Genomic DNA, 23,863 nt, shown 5'->3' with positions numbered 1-23,863 from the left:
TTCCTGATATACATCAAATTTAGTCATAGTTATTCTTCGGCGTCAAAAATTATTTAAATAATTAACTAAAATGTTAAGGAAAAGTATAGGGTACCAACTTATTATCCGCCAACTTCTGCCAACTCTTATTTATATTTGTGTTTCATGGAAGTGCGTTCGTAGATGTGTCTAATAATTAATATATTTTAAATACATATATAAAGAGACACATCCAGAAAATATATCTATAAAGACACTTCTATTAAACACAGTTATAAAAAAGACATTTTTATTAGACACATCCACAAACACACTTCTATGAAATATAATTAATTATAAATAAGAGTTGGCAGAAGTTGGCAAATATGCTGTTGGTAACGTAGCGGAACCGAAATGTTAAAGCATGAGAACAAAAATGTTACCTTTAATTTCTAATAATTAAAGTATATATATACATTATTTAAACTCCAAAACAATGCCAAGTCATATAGGAATCCAATAGTTTAGAGTTTTTTTTTTATTTTTTTAAGTGTTGTATCAAATCTTTAATATATATACGTAATTAATTACGTAATTTTTTTTCTTTTTCTTTACACGTTATTATATTGCTAATTATACATGCATGCATGTTCATTGTCATGAGTTAGCAATGTATAAAAGAAAAATTGACTAAGCTTCAAATTTTTCTCCTCAAATTGCCAGTCAAAAACTCTATAGTAGTCTTGTATCTGATCTGACTTCAAATTCAGACGAATTGATAATTAAGACCACCAAAATGGAACATGATCATATGAATTCATTATATTACTCTTCCTTTCTTTTTCTTTCTCCCTTTTAATATCTTTCCATTCACTACCGTACAATCAACATGCATACGGGTTTGAAAAAGTAATACTCTCCATGATTATATTACATATATTGATGTCATGCATGTATCTGAAAAAATTTTGAGATTGTTTATTAATCAAATTATTAATTCGATAATATTAAAGAAATAAAAATAAATAAATTTGTCTCATTTAATATTTATTAATTATAATAATTAATAAATATTAAATAAAATAAATTTATACTGTTTTAATTGAACTTTTTTATGTTTATAATATTATTGTTAATAGGTGATATATCATATATGTCAGTAATTATTAATTAAACTCTTGTGATCAGTATGTGAAACGAAATGGTGATGAGATAATAACAACTGGAAACAGATAATAATAGACTCTCCAACTAATACGTTTAATAATTGAATGAAGATATGACAAATTGCGCGCTAATTAGCACAGGTGTTAGTTTTAGTTAAAAGTTTAGGTGAAGGAATAAATTAAGAGTGGTAAACTGTGATTATCATCATCATCACTTAGCTTTATGAATGTGGAGATAAATCGAGAGGCTTAAGCCATGAAAATAATGCAAGCAAAACAATGTTGATATAAATTAATTAAAATGCGCGTGGCACAAAATTGAGGCACCCGTTAAAACAGGTGTTTTAACTAGAAAACTCCAAGGTTTAGTTATAACTTATAATTATTTAATTAACGTATTATTCTAAGTTACTTGCTTAACCTTTCAAAAGCTTCTAAACAAGTCCGGCCGAGAACAAAAGAGAAAGTCGCAAGAGGACAATTAATTAAATTAAAGTATATTTTAAGTGTATTAAAAACATTGATATTTTAGTTATTTTAACTGTTAATTCAAATTATAAAAAATATATATAATATATATTAATTAAAATAATTAAAATATTAAAATTTTTAATGTATTTAAATTTTTTTTAAATATAAAATAAAAATTTAAATACAATTAATTTTATATAAAATTAATAATTTAAAATTATTAAATAAAAATTTAATTAAATTATTTAAATAATTTAACTATTTTTAAATATTAATTTTACGTAAAATTTAGTATACTTGACTTCTCACCGAAGTATAAACCAAAGTACTATCGTTGTATTGTGTAACAAGTCAAGAGGGCCCCACCATGTCTCACGAGGACAACAGGAACACGTCGAATTAATTCTAAATATGTAATTTGATTTTTATTTTATTATTTTTTGAATTATATATATATATATATTTATTTATTTATTTATTTATTTTCAGAAGTAGCTTTCTTTGCTAACATCAGAATTACCTCAAATATTCGTATGCATGATGCATCAAAATGTTTCTAGATAATTCAAATGAAATATACTAAAATTCAGACGCATTAAATGCCAGAGTTACGTTTGTTATCCTGTATTTAGACATATTATTAATATTAATTTTAACTTTTAATATAAATTAAATATATTTATGATAAAATGTTATTAAATTAGTATGACATCATCAATTTCGAAATGGCATCATCCTTTTTCATTAAATGCAATGTATTCATTTTTATTTTTTTTTTTGTTAAATTAATAGTATTACATTTTTCATAAAAGAAATCTATTTTAGCATTATAAAAAGGGTTTTGTAATTTTTTTAAAATTAATGAATTATAAAATCATTAAAATATTTTTAATAATAAATTTTTACATTAAACATGTTGACAGATAACCTCCCGTTAGTAATACTCTTTTAAAGAAAAAAAAAAACATTGTATTATGCTATTATCTTACAACACTTAATATTTTGACACTAAAAATGCTACTGTAGTACGTTCTGATACTGATATGTAAACGGTAGACCTCTCTTCTAATAATATTTTAAAAAATATCTTCTTTAGAATTATATAAAAATTAATATTTAATAATTAAAATTTTATTAATTATTAATTATTCTAATTAATAATCTGTGATATATATATATATATATATATAAAATATATTATTATATAATAACCTTAATTAATATAATTTACAAATAAAATACATACATCTCATTTTTTGAATTAATTAATCAAATATCTATTAAAGAATAATAAATATTTGATACATATAAATTATTTTTCTCATATAAATTCATATAAGTCTCTTTAACTTAATTTATCTTACGCATCACTATCTAACTAACTTTTCAAATAATGCGCAAATATATAACTACTTTTTTTGAAAAGATTTCGTTTCCATTTTTGAGTTTTCTCAGCGTTTTCAATTTACGTTTTCTTCTATCTTTGCGTTCTTTGCATTTTTTTGTTCGTTTTTTTGCGTTATCTTTCTTCGTTTTTCGCGATTTCTTTCGTTCTTTATGTTTTTTAAATCAAGCTTTGAAATAAGTTTTAAACAGTTATCTCATTGTTAAAGATAATGAATGATTTAAGTTCAGATTGTCAATTAAACCAAAGCGAAGTGAATTATTGTTTAGAATCCAATCAAGTGGCTGATGTGTGTAGTTCGATTCTAGTTAATGTTTTCGTTAGTAATTTATAATTCTGTAGGTGAATAATATTATTTTTGTTTGTGAAAATTGTTGTTCATCGTTGATGGTTTGAATTGAATGTAATGTAAAAGTTTTGTATTAAAAAAAAATATTTTTGTGTATTTGTAGCAAATTTTGGTGTAAAACTAAGATATTTATGTGTATTGTTAACAATTTTCAGTGTATCTGTACTGGTAAATTTTGCATAATTCAAAACTCTTCCACTACAAGAAAATAGGCCTATGGCCACGCTTTTTTTTTGCCACGCTTTAAAAGCGTGGCCAAAGGTGGTCAATGGCCACGCTTTTGTGAGGGTGGCGATTGAATAGAGATTTGGCCACGTTTTTTCTTGCCACGCTTCAAAAACGTGGCGAAAAGGGTCAACGGCCACGCTTTTTGAAGGGTGGCAATTGATTAGAGAAACGGCCACGTTTTTTTCTGCCACGCTTCAAAAGCGTGGCCATAGAGAGAAACAGGAACGTTTTAAAAGCGTGGCGACAGAGTTTCATTACGGCCACGCTTACAAAACGTGGCCATATCCTGGTCCTCTTTTGGCACGCTTTAAAAGCGTGGCCAAAAGGTTTTTTTTTTAAAAAAAAATAGACCCGGCCCCCAACCCGGTCCCCAACCCAATTGAAGAGATTTCAACCCGGTCCCCAACCCTTTTCGCGATCGAGCTCACTCTTTCACCCTGGCTACCCCTAGAGGAGCTCACATCCCTGCCGTCACCAGAACCACCATCGCTGCGCCGTTAGCCTCCGCTCCCCCTCCGCCTCGTCTCCTCGTCGCCGTTACCAGCATCCTTACCGTCAGCGTCAGCGTCAGCGCCACCTCTTTCAACCGATTCCTTCCAAAAGCGAATACGACAAGGGACAATGTGGGAAGATGTCGGAGCTCGGAGGCGGCAACTGTTTTCCGCGTCTCTTGCTCGGTGTCAATGTCAGTCTTGCCCTTGTTGAAGGAATTGTTGCTTTCGTTGCGTTGTTTCAGGTTCTTCTCCTCTTTCTTTCATGTTTCAATTCGCGCCAGCATTGCTTTTCGGATATGAAATTGGTTCGTGCATTTGATAATTTTAGGGTTTTTTTAGTGTTGTGCACAATTTGGGGAGGTTTTGGTGGGGAACGGGTGATTGGCGTAATTTGAAAATTTGGGGAATTTGTGAGAAGATATTCAGATTTCGAAACTTGCATTTTGAATTTTGATATTTTAGCTGTTATATATTTTTACAATCCCTAAACTGTAGCCTACTTTTTTTTTCTTGCCCTAAGAAATTTTTTGTATATATGAATTCGGTAGCTTCATTAGCTAATAAACAGATTAGCTAAAGTTCTCGAAACCTAATAAATATTGTATTGAAAGATATCAAAACCGGGTTAGTGTGATCTTAGCTTGTTGTTTGAAGATATATATGAATCTGTAAAGGTATGTCTTCTGATTTGCATTTTAATCTTTACAATGATGGTTGCCCGATGTCTAGTGTTATCAATTCACTTTATTTTAGATTTTTTATTTCCTCTGAATGTTGCCCTGGATGAACTTGTTTATTGTGCTGTTTTGGTGTTGAATTCTGGACTTGTGATTGCTGTTTATTGTATTTTTTTTCATTGTCCAAAATAGATGCTGTGAAAGTGTTACTGTTTCATTAATTTTTCTTGGTTTGTTGTTGCTGAGTGCTGCTCTGCTTGTTGCTTGGTCCATATTATATGAACTGCAATGATTTCAGTTTGTGGAACTGGTTAAGTCATATGAATTCTGTTTGCTGCTTGCTTGAACCTGGGAAACATGCTTTTTATTGCTGCTGTTTAATAAACAACTGCTTCTGTTGATGATTCTATTCTTTGCATATTAAATAAAAGATTTGAGTGGTATAAATTATTTTATACTACTACAAGATTTATTAAGGATTAAGATTTTATGTTATCTATAGGGGAGGAAAAGGAAAAAGAAAAAAAAGAAAAAGAAAAAGATAAAAGGACAGTTTCTGACAGGTGATGTGTTTAAGTGGATTTGGTTTATCCACATCAAATGACATATAATATTACAACCTTCGACCTTGGATATGATATGCCAACAATGGCTGCTTCTCTCTCCTCTCTACTTCTTCCACTAGGTATCTATTCTATGTGCTGCTTCCTTAAATTTCCAATTGTTTTCTTCATTTCACAACTCAAACAATGTTACATTGTCATTGCTTCTTGTTTCTGTTTTGTTCACAACCTCAGATTGTTATTGCTTCCACTCTTGTATAGGTTTTAGTTTGAGGAGAATACATTGTTCCTTTCTCTGCCTCCTTTCTTTGTTTTTCTCTGCTAAGACATTACAAATGGTTGTTGTAAATTGCTAATAATGCTTTGATATTTGATGTAATTGCATTGCATCTCCTGTTTCTACTAATGTTAGTCAGCACCTTTCTCAAATGTCAGTTATTTTTAAAGAGAAATTCTTCAAATAAATTTTGGGAAATCAAAGCATTATTAGTATCTAAGCTATTCTTTCCTGATAATAGAATCTATCTATTCTATGTGCTGCTTCCTTAAATTTCCAATTGTTTTCTTCATTTCACAACTCAAACAATGTTACATTGTCATTGCTTCTTGTTTCTGTTTTGTTCACAACCTCAGATTGTTATTGCTTCCACTCTTGTATAGGTTTTAGTTTGAGGAGCACTACTAGTTATTGTTTAACTCAATAATCTGTTGTGTCATGTTCTTAGATGAATGATAGTGGTGCCAAAAAGTTATTTTTTTCTAAGAGGAAAGTAATAACGAATTATTGTTGAGTTAATGAGTTCATGCATTGTATTTACAGGATAGTAAAGGTGAATTCATTGTGACTTTGTAATCCACTTCTGTTTCTGCGAAATTGAAATTTTCTCAACTATTATCACTGCCCTCAGCTTCCATTCTTCAATTTCACTATTCATTTAGGATTCACTTAAATTCAAGAAAGTGCCAAATCATCATAACTATCCACCATGACTTCATACCTTTTTGAATTTCTATTGGCTGAAAGTTTCAAATTGCTTTTAAAGTGTTGGTGCATAGAAATTATTCTCATGGGTTTAACTGTCACAATTGTTTTCTAAAGTATGTAATTTTTTTTGGGGTAGGTTCTACTTGTAAAAGTTTGGGCTGCAATCCTCAAGGCATTGCTGCTGACAGGCTTCGATGCTTGGTTCTGCAATACCAAAGATCGGTGGTAAAAGAAAAGGCCTCAGATACAACTGAATGTGCTATGGTTAATAGCAGTTCACGCAGAGACTTTCTTGGATTGGCTTTGGGAGTCTCAAGCCTCTTTGTTGGTTCATTGGAAGGCAAAGGAGCTGGTTTGCCCCCAGAAGATAAGCCAAAACTATGTGATGAAGCTTGTGAGAAGGAGCTTGAAAATGTATGGTGAGAATACATTGTTCCTTTCTCTGCCTCCTTTCTTTGTTTTTCTCTGCTAAGACATTACAAATGGTTGTTGTAAATTGCTAATAATGCTTTGATATTTGATGTAATTGCATTGCATCTCCTGTTTCTACTAATGTTAGTCAGCACCTTTCTCAAATGTCAGTTATTTTTAAAGAGAAATTCTTCAAATAAATTTTGGGAAATCAAAGCATTATTAGTATCTAAGCTATTCTTTCCTGATAATAGAATCTATCATTCTTAAAGGAATAGAAGACATTCTTATATTTTCAAAGAATTTGTGCATCATGCAAAGAATATGTTAATAACCAATCTATTTGATTGCACTTAAGTTTTAATATTCACATTTTGAAGACCCTTGATCAATGAACACCATGGAAACATGCTATTTATTGCTTGCGTTAACGTGTAACTATTGATTAACATATCTACAAGTGTTTTAAAGTGGTGTTCTAGTTTTTTCTGGTTGATGGAGTCATTGTTTTATTTGTTGCCACTCACCGATTATGTACTTTTTTATTATGCCTTTTGTTTTTTACGAAGAAGATTTGGATCTGGTTCTGCAGGCTGCAGAGGCTTGGATTGATGTTGAAAGAGTTTATACAATTGCATTAGGAGCCAAGAAGAACTAGTGTCATGATGATCTATCTTTTTTTTTTCGGGGAAATTGCAATCAATGGAGTCAGGTTCAGTATAATAGTACTTAGCAATAACTTCTTATACTGCTATCTGCACCAGAATCAGTGAACAAAACTCCATCTGGGGAAACATTTGTTAAATCAAATTTGCAGAAGGTCTGTTGCTTTTAGTTTGGTATTTTGAGCATAGTTTAGTTTCGTATTATTGTACTTTTAGATTTGCATTTACCAATCAGTGAGCATAGTTTAGTTTCTGTTGCTTTATTGTTCTTGATATTTTGCTGCAGGCTAGTATTGGAATGGATAACTTGAACGCTTAATGCACAAAGTGGAGCAGTTTGAGGTTGATTATGATCTTTTACCAAGTATTTAGGCTGATGAGCATCTCTATTAGTGTAATTTGATATATTATGAGCAGTTCTAACTTGTATTGTTTCTGTATTTTTCTTCGGTTTTTAGTTTTGGAATTTGAACTCGAGATTTATTTTGTATTTGAATATTAGTTTTTTAATGTATAAAACAATTATAGTAAATTATATATGTCACTAATTATTGTTTGATATGTCTTGTAATAAAAATTGCATACTATATTTGAAGGTTTGGTAATAAAAAAGGATTGAAAATTTATATTACGAAAAGAATTTTTTTTTAATTTAACAAGGCTTTCGCCACGCTTTTAAAGCGTGGCAGTATATCTTACTATGGCCACGCTTTAAAAGCGTGGCCGTATCTCTTCCTATTGTCACGTTTTAAAAGCGTGGCCATACCTCTCCTTTGGCCACGCTTTAAAAACGTGGCCAGATCTGCCCTATCGCCACGCTTTAAAAGCGTGGCCAGATCTGTCCTATCGCCACGCTTTAAAAGCGTGGCCATATCTCCCACCTACAGCCACGCTTTTAAAAGTGCCAATTTGTAAAAAAGCGTGGCGATAGACTGAAAAAAGCGTGGCGATAGAGCAACCGCCACCCTTTCATAGGTCACCCTTTCATAGGTCACCCTTTCAAAAGCGTGGCGGTAGCTCAAAAAGCGTGGCGAAAAGCTATCGCCACGCTTTTTTCAGCTTTTCGCCACGCTTTAAAAGCGTGGCAATAGACTTATTTTCTTGTAGTGTTCTTCTCTCTCCTCCTCGTCATCTGCTGCTTCTTCTTCTTCTTTTTTCATAATAATAATAATCATCATCATCATCACCATCTTCTTCTTCTTTTCTTATTCATCTATTCCTTTTTATTTTACCTTCTCAAGTTTCTTCTTATTTTACTTTCTTAACAAGAATAAAAATAAAAAAAATCAAATAAAGAAGAAGAAAAAACACATAGTGCTGCAAAATTACTTAGAAGAGAATGAACTTACATTCATTCAACTAAAAGAAAAAAATAAGGAAAAAAAGAAGAAAAAAATGCAGAGCATTAAAGGAAATATTTTGCATCAAATTTCAGTGTAAAACTAAGATATTTATGTGTATTGTTTAAAAATTTTTGATGTTTTTGTACTGATCTGCATAATTTAAAACTCTTCATCTTCTTCCTCCTCATCTTTTACTACTTCTTCTTTTTTTTTCATCATCATTATCATTTTTTTTTCTTATTCATCTTTTTCTCCTTGTTTTACCTTCTCAAATTTTTTCTTATTACTCTTCTAACAAGAATAAAAACAAAAAAAATCAAACAAAAAAGAAAAAGAAACACATAATGCTACAAAATTACTTAGAAGATGATGAATTTATATTCATTCAACTAAAAGAAGAAAAGAAATAAGGAAAAAAAACAAAAAAAATGCAACATTAAAATGAACATTTTTGTATATTTGCAACAAATTTCAGTGTAAAAATAAGATATTTACGTGTATTGTTTAAGAATTTTTGATATTTTTTGTACTAATAAGTTCTGCATAATTTAAAACTCTTCATCTTCCTCATCTTCTGCTGCTTCTCTTCTTCCTCATCTTCTTATTTCATTTTCTCATAATTCTTTTCGAATTCAGCTTCGAAACTTCCTTCACTTTTTGCGACGATTTTGATTCTTGTTTGAATTTTGAGTGTTACGGTTTTGATTGAGAGAGAAGAACCGTTTGTCATAATGATTTTTGCGTTATTCAAGAGTTGGAAAAGTACATGTTTACACGTAATCTAAACTGAGGGTTATTTTTGTTGGATTTGGCCCAACTTATATGCCAAAAAAACTTGTATGTGTAGCATATCTGAAAGAATAAAACCTACAAATAATGTCATTAGAGTATCTTACAATGGATATCATTCTAGCATAAAAATGTTGATATTATTTGTTCTGGTGTCAATATGCATACCTCTTTTATTTCAAAATATTTTTAAAAAATATTTTTTTTAGAATTAAACAAAAAATGACATTTAATTACTAAAATTCTACTCGTTATCAATCATTTTAATAAATTTAATTTATATCTTTCTTTTATTGTATATCAACCTTAATTAATATGATTTGTAAAAAAATATTACACCTCATTATTTGAATTAATTAATCAAATATCAGTTATGGAATAAAATCTATAAATAATATCATTTTTGAATCATAAAATATGAGTAATGATTAAGATACTTAATTTATCTTTTTAATATTTAAATGAGTAAAAATTTACATATATATATTATTATATATATTATCTTTGAAAATATTAAAAAATACCAAATACAAAATTTTTAATTTAAAAATAAAAACTAATTAAAAAGGTAAATTAAAACTTATAATAATTTGTATATAAATTAAAAAATAAAATAAAAATACTGATAAAAACATAAATTAAATAAATATTTTTTGTACATAGTAAAAAAATATAATTTGAAGGTGTAAAAATTTAGAAAATTTTTTAATATAGACAATATTTATGTGTTATGCAGCTATATTCTATTATGGTATATCACAATGTGAAATTGCAATATTATTTGAGTCAACACATAGATAACGTGTTGTTTAAGGTGGAAGTAGTTTTTTAGCGAAGTGGAACACATGTCGAGCCAACTTCTATGTTTTGATAGAAATTGTACCGTAGTTCCGTAAATATTATACCGTATAAAATCACAAATAAAAACGGATTTTCACACGCAAAACTCATCCTTTTATATGTATTTCATATAATTTTAATATTGTGCTAAATTTTACAGTGTCCTCCATCATACTACTGATGCATTAAAACACTTTTCTCGCAATGATGTAAAATAATAACAAGTTTCAATTTTCATATAAAGAACACCCACCTCACAGATTACATGTTGGTATCACATCGAAATGAAAAAGTATTGGTATTTTTGTTGAAAATAAAATTATTTGATATAATTACAGGTGGATGGATCTTGTAAATGGAGAATCAGCACGCAGAGTGCGTATTGGATATGTGTTATCATTCTGACAACACACATGATGTGTGTTGAACATGTGTCAATATTCTAGCCAACATATAAAATGCATATTGGACACTCTTTTTACACATCTGTATATAATACTGTAATACATTTTAAATATCAATATTCAATTAAAAATATCATATTCATCTTCATATTAAAAATAATTTCTAAAAAAATGAGCAGAAAAAATTCTGAATTTTCTTTTCTCTTTTTTGTCTAATATTGATACTGGTATGATTAAAAAGATTCGAAGAATGGGGCAGCGGGAAGCCCATGGAGTGGGCCCCATCATGGAGATGTGAATCGGTTTGACGCTTTCAGCTTCACACGCAACAATGCGGTGCCGTTTTTGTTAATCATGATTTTCCTTTTTGTTTTTTGTTTTCCATATTAACTTTTTGATAGAGTATATGATGATGAACAAGTAATTACATGCATGAACCATTCTTTCGCTTTCTCTTTTTCTTTGTTAACATTCTATCTTTATTGTTTAATAATGTATTTTCATCACATGGCTATGATCTTTATTTTAGTTAATTTACTTTAATTTTAATTTACGTTTTCAATATATAAAAGAACAACTTTATTGTATCTTACCAATGATGTACGTATTAGTATGTGAATATCATTTTTTAATTTTTTTTAGTTAAAAAGAATTATTTAAATTTAAATTTTAAAATTTATATTAAAGTCTCACATATATACGATATAATACACGTAATTGAAAGAGATATTTCAGCACCTTTTCATAAAGTAATGAGAGCATATATACTATTATAGTATTATCTACTCGTATTCAATTCTTACTTTCTTAGAAGAAATACATTCGTATCGGCAAAGTTCAAAACCAATTCCACGAAAGAAAAAGTATTCCAGAAAAGTTAAGAGTTAAATTAAGCCTTTACTACGGCTGTGAATATAATTGTTTTATAACACACTAATTTGAAAAACATAGGGGGTTTAATTTATTATTAATGAGTTTGATTTGTGGGTATTAATACGACGGCGCTGATTTTTTCTTCTCTTTCTCTTTTCTTTAACTTTATAATACGTAGAATATGCACACGTACGTAAAAAAATAATGCATAAAAGAGGTTGGATCATGATAAATATCTTGCTTAATATATGTCTAGCTATTTGATTAGTTATTAGTGTTAGGATATATAAAGATGGTTTTTAAGGTATTATTAAATTATTTGTTTAGAAAAATTTTTGTTTTTATATTAGTTGTTATAAAATTAATAATAATATTTTTTTAGAATATAATAAATTTATAAATTTTTTAATTAATAATAATAAAAAATTTTCAATTTTTTAAAATAAAAAATCTCTTTAATAATTGAAATACACACTTGTGGATATGTATAAATAATGGACAAAGATTTTATTTATATTTATTGCACATAGCAATTATAATTTATTGTATACATAAATTGTTGTGACTCTTTTATTATCAATAGGCACAATATTTTAAATATATATAATTCTTAAAGAATTATGTGTTTTTAGCTAGTCAATAGGTATAATAGGTATAATGTTTCAAACATTTGTCATTTTTAAAGGATTATTGTGTTCCTTTAACTAAATAATATTATGTACTATTATCATAACTGACAATATATAAACAGTTAATAATTGTTTATTAATATTAATAATAACATTAATAATAATATTAATAATATTAATTAATTAAATTTGTAAATATCTTTTAATTTTTTAATTTACAAAATTTTAAATATCATACAAGTATATGTATAAAGAATGTGTTACTAAGATTAAATATTATTTTAGTGTAAATTTTAAAATTCTAATAAAATAATAGGTGTCTATTCAATTAAACATATACTCCATATGTTAGTACTAAAAATCACACACATTACTTATACTCTCCAAGTTTAAAAGTTTATAATTTTAAGTACTTATATGGCATTGTGCTCATCCTTGTTTCATAAATATTTACGAAAATAAAATCTCTAAAATTCTCAATTGGACCGGCACTATTCCTATGTTCATATAGGTGAAATTCTTTAATAAATAATATTATCATTTCACTAAGAGTTTTAACTCACCCTCCTAATATATTATAAATATCACTAAATCTTATACCTTAGTATTCCAATTGTTAAATAATTTATTATTATCCATTAAATATTGAGATTAGTGGTCTACTAAATTTTCTTGAGATCTTATATAAGTTGTAATACCTGGTCTAACCAAAATTAATTAAATAATGAGTTAAGTAGGAGCGAATATAGTTGGAAGATTTGGCAATTGGAATTTGATGATTTCAATATGATATTTGGATTCAGTGAATTTTTCCGAGTCGGAAAACATAGTTTTCTGCGTAAAAGCGCGCAGTGGAATTTTGATCGGCAGTACCGGCTGAGACCTGTCTGGTACTGCAGCTGAGAAAATTGATTATGAGTAAATAAGATTAAGAAATGAGGAATTATAATTAGGGGAGGTAGAAATATTTGAAGTGCGATTTAGAGCGCTAATCTTAAAGGTTTTGGTCCAAAATTGAACCAACGGACAAAAATAAGTGAACTGGGCCTAAGTGGACCCAAGACCCAACATATATAAACATTAGTTATGAGCATTTCAGCTCATTTTGCCCTAAAGAATGAGTGTTGGGCGCTGAATTGAGAAGAGAGAAGAGAAGAGAGAAAACCTAACTCTCTTTGATCTTCAAACCACCATAACTTGAGCTACGGAGCTCCGATTGACGAGCCGTTTACGGCCACGCGTTGCTCTTCTCATCCTCTACAATTCTATCTAAGTTTTGTGGTAAGTATTTCATTCATCTCTGCCCAGTTTTCGAAATTCCCCACTGTTACACGTTTTTGGGAAGTTAGTGTTGAAATCTTGTGATTTTGGGTGTTTAGGGATACTCCAACATGGATTCTAAGTGTATTCTATCCCTACTTCATATGGGCTGAGGTAAGAAGTGCTCAAACCCTTGTGATTTATCATCTTTATGAGCCCTAGGTTGATGTATGTATGTAATATTGGTTATGTTAGTGTATTTGATGGTTTTGGTACACAATTGGGAGATTGGTGTTGCTTGAGGAGCTTTGGTGAGGCTTAGGGCTAAGGTTGGTGGAGACTTCCAAAGAAGAGGCTCAATTGATTTGGCTACAAGAGGTACGGTTTAAGTTTCATTTAAGTATCGTGTGGTGTGATGAGAATTCCTAGGCTAGGTGCCCTTAGGATTAAGTTTGGATTGTGTAATTGGTTGGTGCTAATATGCATAGTTGGTATGTAATGTGAACTAATGATTGGGTTGAGAATTGTGTGGCCTTGTATGCTTGGTGTATTGAAAATTTGATGTATTGGGTATTGGGTAATGAGTATTGATTTGTGGTTTATGCATTTAAATTGTGAAATTGGGCCGGAGGCCGTAAATTTTGGGCCGGAGGCTGGGAAGAGGTAAGGAAGGTAAGTTGATGTGTGCATTGTACGATGACACAAGTGATTGGATGAATTTCAGATAATGAATATATGAATGATTGGGTTGGTTATTGAATAATGAGGTTTGAGGAGTTGAAGTGTGGAAATTGGTAATTTTGGGTGAAATTATGTAGATGAGGTATGTTTGATTTTGGTTGAGATATATTATGTGGTCATATATGTGAGTATGATTATTGATGCCTTGATGGTATGATAATGCATGAGAGATATGTATGTTGTGATATATGCTTGAGAAATGATTAAGGTTGATTTGGGGGTGAAACCACGTGATAGTGAGTATGATATTGGTTATGTATAATGATGGTTGATTGGAAATAGTATTGTTGAAAATTGGGATGAGGAAGGATGTATGACATGTTGATATGTTTGTAATTTAACCATTTGCTTGAAATGGGTAAAGATGGTTATATGGCGGTTTTGTGAATCGTGGTAAAGTGTTAATGTATGAGTTGATGAGGCTTGATGTTGATTTTGGTATATTTTGATTGGTTTCAAAAAGAGTTGAAATTGACATGTTTTGGTTGATTTTAAAAAGGGTTGAAAATGGCTTGTTTTGAAAAGGGCACCTTGTGGTTTTGTATGAAAATATGGTTTTTAGGCATACTTTGATGGGACATAACTTGGACTCTGGATCTCTGTTTTGTGCCAAACTTGTTTAGAAGTGAAATTGGATCCGAGATGTCCATGCCGTTCGAAGAACGGGCGAAAAACGATTTAAAATGAGAAAGTTATGTTCGTCGGAAGATTGGGGGTTGAATCTGTGAATTCTGCAGCTTTCAACTTAAAATTTTTTTAGCAGAATGACCCTCCACGCGTAGGTGCACTTGGCGCGTACGCGTCGTTCTTCCAGAAGGCACCATCCACGCGTGCGCGTGGTGTGCGCGTGCGCGTCGATGTGCTGCACCCAATGCCAGCCTTTTTCCCGAGAGTTGTGCCAGAGTTGTGCCAGTTTTGTGCCTGGGGCGCAAATGCACCCACGCGTACGCGTGGCTGACGCGTACGCGTCGTCTGGCTGTGTTTCAATCCGCGTGTATGACGCATACGCGTCGATGAGCTTTGTGGCCATTCACGCGTGCGCGTGGAGTACGCGTACGCGTGGCCCTGTTTTCATCCCAAAGTTGATTTTTGAGTTTTAAAAACTAAATCCCATACTTCTAAGCCTCCGATCTCACCCCTCATGTATTAAATCATTATGATATGCCTATCAATGAGAAAAGAGTTAGGGGATGTGGTAACTTGCGAGTGAAGCAAGGGGAAAAGTTATGATCAATGATGATTATATGACAATGATAACAATTGGTTTTTGGTGCTTTCTTTTCCAAAAGTCTACATTCTTTGATGTAATGTCTTTTCTTGTGACAATGATAACACTCTTTGTATCTTTTTGTCATGCTTTCAATCTTTTGAGAATTTTTTTATTGGTGTTGTCTTCACTAATATGATTCATTTTAAGACTTTAAGAAAGATACACAGCATCACATTTTTTAGTTTTCTCCTCTATGTGTATATGCCTTAGTAATTTCTTACTTGTGAAGTCCTCATCAAGATGTAAAAATTTCTTTCTGTAACCATTATAAGATGAAGGCAATTTTAAAATAATTGCTCAAACTTGTAATGATTCAAGGATCACTACTTGTAGATCACAAAGTCTGCTTACAAAGATTTGTAATTCATGAATTTGATCCATAATAGGCATAGTATCATTCATAATAAATTCAAAATATTTTATCATAATAAATTTATCTGTTTCTTATCATTCAGTATTGTACTTTTCTTCCAAAAACTTCTAAATCTCCAATGGTGATTGAATTGACATGTAAAAATCATAAAGTCAGTCAGATAAATTATTGAGAATATGACCTCGACATACAAAAGTATCTTTATCTTGTTTCTTCTTGAATTGAACAATCTTTTCTTTCTCTTCCGGTGTGAAATTTTTAGCGGCATCGATAATTGGTGTAGTCTTCGGTCAATCACATATACAAGATTGAGAACCGAAAGAAGAAACATTATCTTGTCCTTTCAACGGTTGAAGTTCGTTCCATCAAAGCGATCCAACTTGACAAACTCTTGATTTATGACCTTGAAGGTAGTGTTTCGATCTTGTGTCATCTTTAAGAAATATCTCTCTAAAATTGTTGGGTATATGAAGATGGTTTCAAAGCACGATAGATCGCTTGTTTTAGAGAGATATTTGTTCCCACAATTGTTATAAGGTTGATGACAATACTCTCTCAAGATACAATAAAACCTAAGAATTTCTTAATTAGTAATATTAAAAAATTCTCGACTCTCTTGAACAAAAAAATCTCTTAATAGTTAAAATACACACTTAGTTAATATGTGCAAATAGTGAACAATGATTTTATTTATATCTATTATTGCACATAGCAATTATAATTTGTCACTACATAAATTGTTATGACTCTTTTATTATTAATAAGTACAATGTTTTAAACATACACCATTTTAAAGAGTTATATCTTTTTAGCCAATAAATACAATATTTTAAACATATACTATTTTTAAAGGGTTATGTTCTTTTAACCAAATAATACTAATATGAACGGTTAGTAACTGTTTATTAATATTAATAATAATATTAATTAATCAAATTTGTAAATACCTTTTAATTAATATAAAATAAAATAAAAATATTATTCATATACTAAGCACGTTTAATATTTATATAAAAATAATAATTATTAGTTAATTATATATCTATGTTATTTTTTAATTAATAAAACAAAAAATATATATTTAATTATTAAAAAAATACCAATATCAAAACCGTGTTTATTATTAAAAAAAAATACATAAACATAGCAGAATTGAAATAAAAATACGAAGAGATAAAGAAGGAAACAATGTACATCCACAAATGGAGTAATTTTATAATAATTAAGCTATTTAGCACTATTATATTGGGAGCATTGATGAGCCAAGATAGAAAGTATTAAAAATTTAAAATAAGTACATAGTTGTTCAGTTATTATTCCTCAAAAAACATTATGCATGGAAATTAAACAACCTAATCCGATGAAGAACATGGAAACATTGGTTTAAATTATTGGTCGGTTGGTAGCTACGATTCTACTCTACCATGGGTGACTCAATCTTTGAGTCATCATAAGTTTAAGATAGAGAAGTTGTATTATTATGATGGATTAGTTTGGTTGAATTAGCTTAGCGCTACTACTGCTCACATTTCTTGACTTTTAGGTTTCTGACTTTCTTTGAGTTATATCGATAGATGCATCTTCCAAACTCCAACATGGAAATTTGATACATTTATTTTTCTTTTATTCATATCCAAATTTTATAACTAGAAACCTAATAATATCACTAGACCATTTCGCTATTAATAACTTTTGTGTTTATATGATTAAAAAATGTTAGGTTTTTTTTATATTTATTAGGGTGTAAGTTATGAACTGAACCAAAATTTACCACAAAACTGAGTCGTAATTTACAATAACTGAATAAAAAATATAAAAAATCAATTTTTTTAGTTTTTTTCCAAAATAAACTGATCAGTTTGGTTTGGTTTTTGATTGGCTCGGTAGAAACTGAATCGAACAAAAAGAGTAGCTTAATAATGCATTGAAATTAAAAATTTTAGACTTAACAAATGTGTTTGTTTTATATTTAGTTGTTGAAATGAGTTGAAATTGTGTTGAATTTGAATGTAATATTATTTTAGTTTAGTGATTGTTTCGAACATCATTTTACTAAGATTAATTTTCTATTAGTTAGGAGTTAAAAATTGAAAAAACCGACCGAACCAAATCATTTTTGGTTCAGTTTGATTTGGTTGTTACACAGACAATAAACCGATTGATTATACTTTATAAAAACTGAATAGATTGGTTCGATTAATTTTTAGTCCAAAACCAAACCAAATTGAACCGATAACACTCCTAATATTTATTATGTATTTTTAATTTTAAATGAATACTAACTTTTTTTTTCATAAAAAAATGTTAGTCTTCTAACACGCTTAAACATATATTATTTTTTTCTTCTCAAAATTGGTTGACTGACTCAATAAATATGTGCCGCCTGAATAATAGGAATAATAAATGCTTAAATTGGCAGCATATGTATATATTTTGGGTTGACTCGTAAGTCGTAACCCTAACTTCCGGAGGTAATGAATGGGCATATGTAATGCATTACATAAGGAATCAAACACAAAACAAACGCACCGATTCACTTGTGATAAAAACAAAAGAGAAAGCAATGCCCCAAGTTGACTACTGTGTAATTATACATGCTTTGAGACAAATCTCACTTAAACTTTTAGGGAAAAGCCAAACTATTATTAGTGCAATAGTCCCGAAGAAGGAAAAAGAAAAGAAAAGGAGTACTAGACTAGGCATTCACAAAAACGTATATTTCAATCCACGTCTTAGGACCTCAAAGTTGTAAATAAAATTTTGAAAAATTAGGAAGAATAATTTTGGTGGAAACTCAGGTACAGTCGACTTCACGTAAAATTGATAGTTGAAAGTTGTTAGATAATTTGACTGATTTCACTAAATTTTGATCTAATGGCCCTTAACTATCAACTTCACGTAAAGTCGACTGCACCTGAGTTTTTATCATTAATTTTTAGTTAATCAATACTAGTTAATTTTAATATTTAAGATTTATAATTTAAGATAAATAAAATAATTTTAAACAAAAATTGATAATATTGGTTGAAAAAAGTTGATTTTTTAGTATTACTCAATAATTTTATATTAAAAAATATCAATTTTAAGATTTAAAAATATTTATTGTATAAAAAATATATAAACGAATTATTCAAAATAGATAACTTCAACTAACTATTGTACTTAAAAGTAAATTCCTTTTTCTTAATGTGCTGGTACCTATTATTGTGACCACAATTGTACGAACTTCTCTTTTTCAAATTTCAAGTATAAAGTAAGGATAAGTTGTGCTTTGGCTTTTTACCTATTCATTCAAAGTTGCTTTTAGAAACGGTTATGATTTACGTAAGAATAGATTTTAAGAGTATAATCATGAAATTATTTTAATTTTTGTATATACTTACTACTGTATTTAAACTTGAAAAGTATAAAAGAAAATTCAATTTCTTAATAAAACATATATAATATCTGATCTTGCTTGAAAATGTTTTTGTCGTTTGGATCTTTCAAAAATATTTTTATTAGTGTTTATTTTTGGTGATTTATTCTAATTATAATCTAGCAATAAAAGGCTTTTGTAACACCATTTTCATGTGTCTAAGAAATTACCTCAAAGTAGTTATGAGTTTAGAAAGGTTATTAGATATAAAGTCCAACTATGATGGCACTCCACACATATATCATATATGACTATGAGTCATAACTCACAACACTAGATGTGGATTTCACCTAAAATTCTAGCCCGCTTTTTAGGTAAATAAAGTTAAAATTGTAGCACTTTAATTTGTTTACAAGGTAATTTATTATATATATATATATATATGAATTTAATTTTAGTATACTGTTAGTATAAAATAATTTTACACATATATTTAATTATATAATGTTACATCAATAAAATAATTATTTTTATATTAATTACGTAAATATTTATCTAAAAAATAAACGTAATTATATAATTATATAAAATATTTTACATTGTCATTATATTAAAATTAAGCTTTTATATATATATATATAGCAAATTTATAGTTATATACTTATATACCAACATTTCATTATAAAAGTACGGCGTCAAATCTTAGTATTTTATGGAAATTTCCGTTCGTACAGCAAAGAAAAGGGTGTATAACACTGTTGTATCATATGCGTAAATTGAAATCCTCAACGGAAGATAACGTATTTATTTATGTACATGTCTAACAAAAATATTATTTACTTGACTATATATTTACATATAAATATATATTTTATTTAATTTATTTTGATAAATATTTTATATTTTTATATATATTTTATATTAATAACTGATAATTAAAAAATTATGTTTACTAGTTCTAAAATTCAATTTATTCATATATATATAAAAAATTAATAATTAAAATAAGATCAAATATTTTAAATTAATTTTTTAAATATATAATCGTAAATCAAATTAATCTTTTAATTGGTCAGACGATGATTTATCAATTTTCATCGTCGATACGACAAAAAAAATTTTAATTTGTTAGAAAGGGTAAAAGAGAACAATAAAAAAATAATTTATGTGTATTCAAGTTGTTGTAAAATGATACAATTTAAAGAGTATTTATAAGTATCAAAAGAATCGAAATAATAATAACGTAATATTCTATAATAAATATTCAAATATGCTAAATAATTTTAATAAATATTAATTACTCATAATATATTCTAACCTAATTTATTGTTATATCTTTCAAAAATTAATTTAAATGATCTGAATTTAATCAAATTATAAAAAATATCCTGAAGTACTTGCTAGACAGGTAACAAGTGGCAACTGTTTGGTTTAAACTGGCGAACGAATTACCGACCAACAACCGTGAATATGAAAGGTGCAGTTTACAGTGTTTTTTGGCATTTCCAAATTCCAAAACTGAAAAGCATAAAATGCGTGTGTAATGTGAAGTTGGACAAAAAGGCAGGTGTGAAAACTGAAATGGGTATGGTAGGTTCAGAAAGCTAATAAAATCTTGATGACTGAGCAACTTGGAATTTCAGTTTTCTTTGCAGAACTAATCAAAGTGTTTACACACACACACGCCATGGAAGCTTCCTCTCTGACTCGGACGTATCCAAATTCAAACAAGTCTATGACAAGTTACACTAATAACGTATTTATTTAAATCATTTCAAATTGCAAATGTAAAATTTAATTATTTTTATTGGTATAATAATAATATGTAATTTAATATTTGAATCATGTGAGATCATGATCTAATCTTATATTACTTTTTTTCCATTAATCTAAATAAAATAGAATCTAAGTGAATATTAATATGGTAACATGATTTTAAGCATCTAGAATTTTCGGTGTTTATTTTAAGATTATTGTTATTATTATTTTCCACTTTTTAAATGGTAAAGATTTTTTTTTCCCCATTTTTAAGACTATTAACTTTTGAAGTCTTGGCTGTACATCAACAACTCAACAACCCAAACCCACCAACCTCTTTATAATAACCTCCCTCTTCTCTAATTTCCTTGGCCACAACGATCATCACTTTGATCCATTCCCTTTGTTGGAATCCACAACCCAAAACTCAAAAGACATAAACAAGACTTGAAAGAAACAAAGATTGTAGCATTACCAACATGGGTAGAACAAACTTGATGCTGAGGATTGTGTTGTTAATCTCTGTGCTGAGCTCCATGATGTTTGGATCTTCAGCACAGACATGTAAAGGACAAACCTTTAACAACAACAAAGTGTATGCCACGTGTCGTGATCTTCCACATTTATCATCATACCTTCACTGGAGCTATGTTCAATCCACTGGAAAACTTGACATAGCATTCAGGCACGCAGGGATCACCTCATCAAGTAACTGGGTAGCTTGGGCTATCAATAAAAATAACGACTTGCAATCAGCCATGTCTGGAGCACAAGCAATTGTGGCTACCACAACTGGTGGTACCACAAAAGCATACACTTCACCAATTGCTAGCCCCAACACACAGTTGAAAGAAGGGAATATCAGTTATGCAACCACTGGTGTGTCTGCTACTTATCAAGGTAGTGAGGTTACCATTTATGCTACTGTTACTCTCCCTAAGGGGACCACATCAATAGTCCATCTTTGGCAAGATGGTGCTATGTCTGGTTCTACTCCTCAGATACATGCTCAGAATTCTGCTAATCTTGATTCCAAGGAAAAATTGGATCTTGTTTCCGGATCCAGCCAAGCAGGATCCAGTGGTGGATCTCTTAGAAGAAGAAGAAATGTAAGTGCCTTCATTTCACAGTCTTAATTTTAAAATTGGAAACAAAATTTTACTTTTCACCCATGTGAAAAGTTTGGATCTTTCTTGGTTTTTGTTTTAGTGTGTAGGGTGGATAGGAAAATTAGGCAAATTCTGGCCTCCTAGGGATTACTGTATTTGTTGTATTCCTGTCCTAAATAGTTATCAAATAGGCCATAAAGGGCCTCTTTACTTTATCTTTAGATTTAGATATGAGAACTTTGATTGATTCAAAGATCTTAAAAATTTTCAATATATTTGCAGGTTCATGGAGTGCTGAATGCACTGAGCTGGGGGATCTTGATGCCTATTGGTGCAATAATAGCAAGGTATGTGAAGGTGTTCCCATCTGCAGACCCTGCTTGGTTTTACCTTCATGTGACATGCCAAACCTCTGCATACATTATTGGTGTTGCTGGTTGGGGAACTGGTCTCAAACTTGGCAGTGACACACCTGGTGTGACTTATCATACCCACAGAACACTTGGCATCATCCTCTTCTGCTTTGGAACCCTTCAGGTAATGAGATCCCCTGATTGAGTTTAGATTAAGATTTTGTCATGTTGCTATTATGATGTTTACTGACAGAAACATCTGTTGTTGGATGCAGTTGTTTGCTTTGCTTCTGAGGCCAAACAAAGATCACAAATACAGACCCTATTGGAACATCTATCACTACCTGATCGGATACGGCACCATAGTTATCAGTATTGTTAACATCTTCAAAGGGTTTAGTGCACTGGAGAAATCTGCTCAGGATCGCTATGATAACTGGAAGCATGCATACATTGGCATCATTGCAGGTTTGGGTGGACTTGCTCTCCTTTTGGAGTGTTTCACATGGATTGTTGTCTTGAAGAGGAAGAAAACAGAGGGAAAGATGTCACATAATGGAGCAAATGGTGCTAATGGCTATGGGGTTAGGCCACAGAATGTGTAGGCTTTTAGTGGTTAACTGGCTATACATTTGAGTTTTGATGTTGGAGCTTACTGTGTGTATATTTGCTCACATATATTGAGAGTGTAATTTTTAGGGTACTCCAAGCTGCTTAGAGCTTGGTTTTGGAGATTATTCTTTCATAGAAATAGTGAGTTCCTGGGGCTTGGTTCTTCTCCATGCTATTCCAGAGGATACTTTGTATCGGTTTCTTACTATTTGTATTTATTATTTACTTTTTTCTGATTACCTTTGAGTTTCAAGTGTTTTCTTTTTCTTTTTCTATTTTTTATCATGTTCTTCCTCAGGAAAAGTTGTAGAATAGTAAGAGTTCTCAGTTCAAAGCTTAGACTCTTGGTTTCTCTTAATATGGCACATGTAGGTGAACCCTGACCCAGCTTGTTTGAATCTTTTGAATTGGTCAGATGAAAGGTATAGATGCTTTTATCCTGTCTCTTACTTTTCTGATTTGCTTCACCTAACAAGAGCATCCGATAGTTTAGTTTTTCGTTCCTTTCTTTGCCCTGTTCTTTTCACTCAGTTCACACGGCCTTTGAATATGTTCCATGTCAATCACTTTCTATAATTTAATGCAAGTTCATATTTTTCACAAGAGCTTGAAATAAAGAAAAACCAAAGCCACAAACAGAGGTATCACCAACTCATTTTAAGATCAATGACTTGCTGCTTGCAATTGTTCCCCTATCTCTGTCAAATTTTTGTTCTTGATACGGTATCAGCCACTAGCCGATACGAGACTATAACAATGGCCACATATGTAATAATAAA

General features: G+C 29.9%; 2 protein-coding genes and 1 long non-coding RNA gene across 7 annotated transcripts; all 3 read left to right on the top strand.

Moving 5' to 3' along the window:
- Positions 1-3,942: 3,942 nt before the first annotated feature.
- LOC112796013 (peptidyl-prolyl cis-trans isomerase FKBP16-3, chloroplastic) lies at positions 3,943-7,904 on the top strand. 4 transcript variants are annotated; one of them, XM_025838252.3, is made up of 5 exons: positions 3,992-4,313; positions 5,251-5,433; positions 6,433-6,715; positions 7,300-7,527; positions 7,659-7,904. In XM_025838252.3, exons 2-4 carry the CDS (start codon positions 5,349-5,351, stop codon positions 7,346-7,348), a joined length of 417 nt encoding a protein of 138 aa, XP_025694037.1. In that variant the 5' UTR covers positions 3,992-4,313; positions 5,251-5,348; the 3' UTR covers positions 7,349-7,527; positions 7,659-7,904. The 4 variants fall into 4 exon arrangements, 2 of the variants coding, with proteins under 2 accessions (XP_025694037.1, XP_025694036.1); XM_025838251.3 differs by having other exon boundaries at positions 3,998-4,313; positions 6,433-6,710; XR_003199004.3 differs by lacking the exon at positions 5,251-5,433 and having other exon boundaries at positions 3,943-4,313.
- Positions 7,905-13,371: 5,467 nt separating this feature from the next.
- On the top strand, positions 13,372-16,384 carry LOC140184282 (uncharacterized). Of its 2 annotated transcripts, XR_011880707.1 has the most exons (4): positions 13,372-13,531; positions 13,630-13,684; positions 13,766-13,888; positions 16,157-16,384. It is a non-coding gene; the product is annotated as an uncharacterized lncRNA (long non-coding RNA). The 2 variants fall into 2 exon arrangements; XR_011880706.1 differs by lacking the exon at positions 16,157-16,384 and having other exon boundaries at positions 13,766-15,706.
- Positions 16,385-20,893: 4,509 nt separating this feature from the next.
- On the top strand, positions 20,894-23,323 carry LOC112796010 (cytochrome b561 and DOMON domain-containing protein At4g17280). Its single transcript, XM_025838246.3, has 3 exons — positions 20,894-22,119; positions 22,402-22,656; positions 22,748-23,323. The coding sequence occupies exons 1-3, from the start codon at positions 21,490-21,492 to the stop codon at positions 23,075-23,077; spliced, it is 1,215 nt and encodes a 404-aa protein (XP_025694031.1). The 5' UTR covers positions 20,894-21,489; the 3' UTR covers positions 23,078-23,323.
- The last annotated feature ends 540 nt before the right edge of the window (positions 23,324-23,863 follow it).

The sequence above is a fragment of the Arachis hypogaea genome, chromosome 4 (assembly GCF_003086295.3).
Source record: "Arachis hypogaea cultivar Tifrunner chromosome 4, arahy.Tifrunner.gnm2.J5K5, whole genome shotgun sequence".
Taxonomy (NCBI): Eukaryota; Viridiplantae; Streptophyta; class Magnoliopsida; order Fabales; family Fabaceae; genus Arachis; species Arachis hypogaea.
This window is presented reverse-complemented; position numbering and strand designations above follow the sequence as displayed.

Excerpts from the sequence above, each read along its gene's own strand:
- LOC112796013 (XM_025838251.3), top strand. The coding sequence starts at position 5,349 with ATGACATATAATATTACAACCTTCGACCTTGGATATGATATGCCAACA. Across the intron at positions 5,434-6,432 it reads CTCTCTACTTCTTCCACTAG|GTTCTACTTGTAAAAGTTTG; the intron begins GTATCTATTCTA and ends TTTTTGGGGTAG. Across the intron at positions 6,711-7,299 it reads GTGAGAAGGAGCTTGAAAAT|GCTGCAGAGGCTTGGATTGA; the intron begins GTATGGTGAGAA and ends CTGGTTCTGCAG.
- LOC112796010 (XM_025838246.3), top strand. The coding sequence starts at position 21,490 with ATGGGTAGAACAAACTTGATGCTGAGGATTGTGTTGTTAATCTCTGTG. Across the intron at positions 22,120-22,401 it reads CTCTTAGAAGAAGAAGAAAT|GTTCATGGAGTGCTGAATGC; the intron begins GTAAGTGCCTTC and ends ATATATTTGCAG. Across the intron at positions 22,657-22,747 it reads TCTGCTTTGGAACCCTTCAG|TTGTTTGCTTTGCTTCTGAG; the intron begins GTAATGAGATCC and ends TGTTGGATGCAG.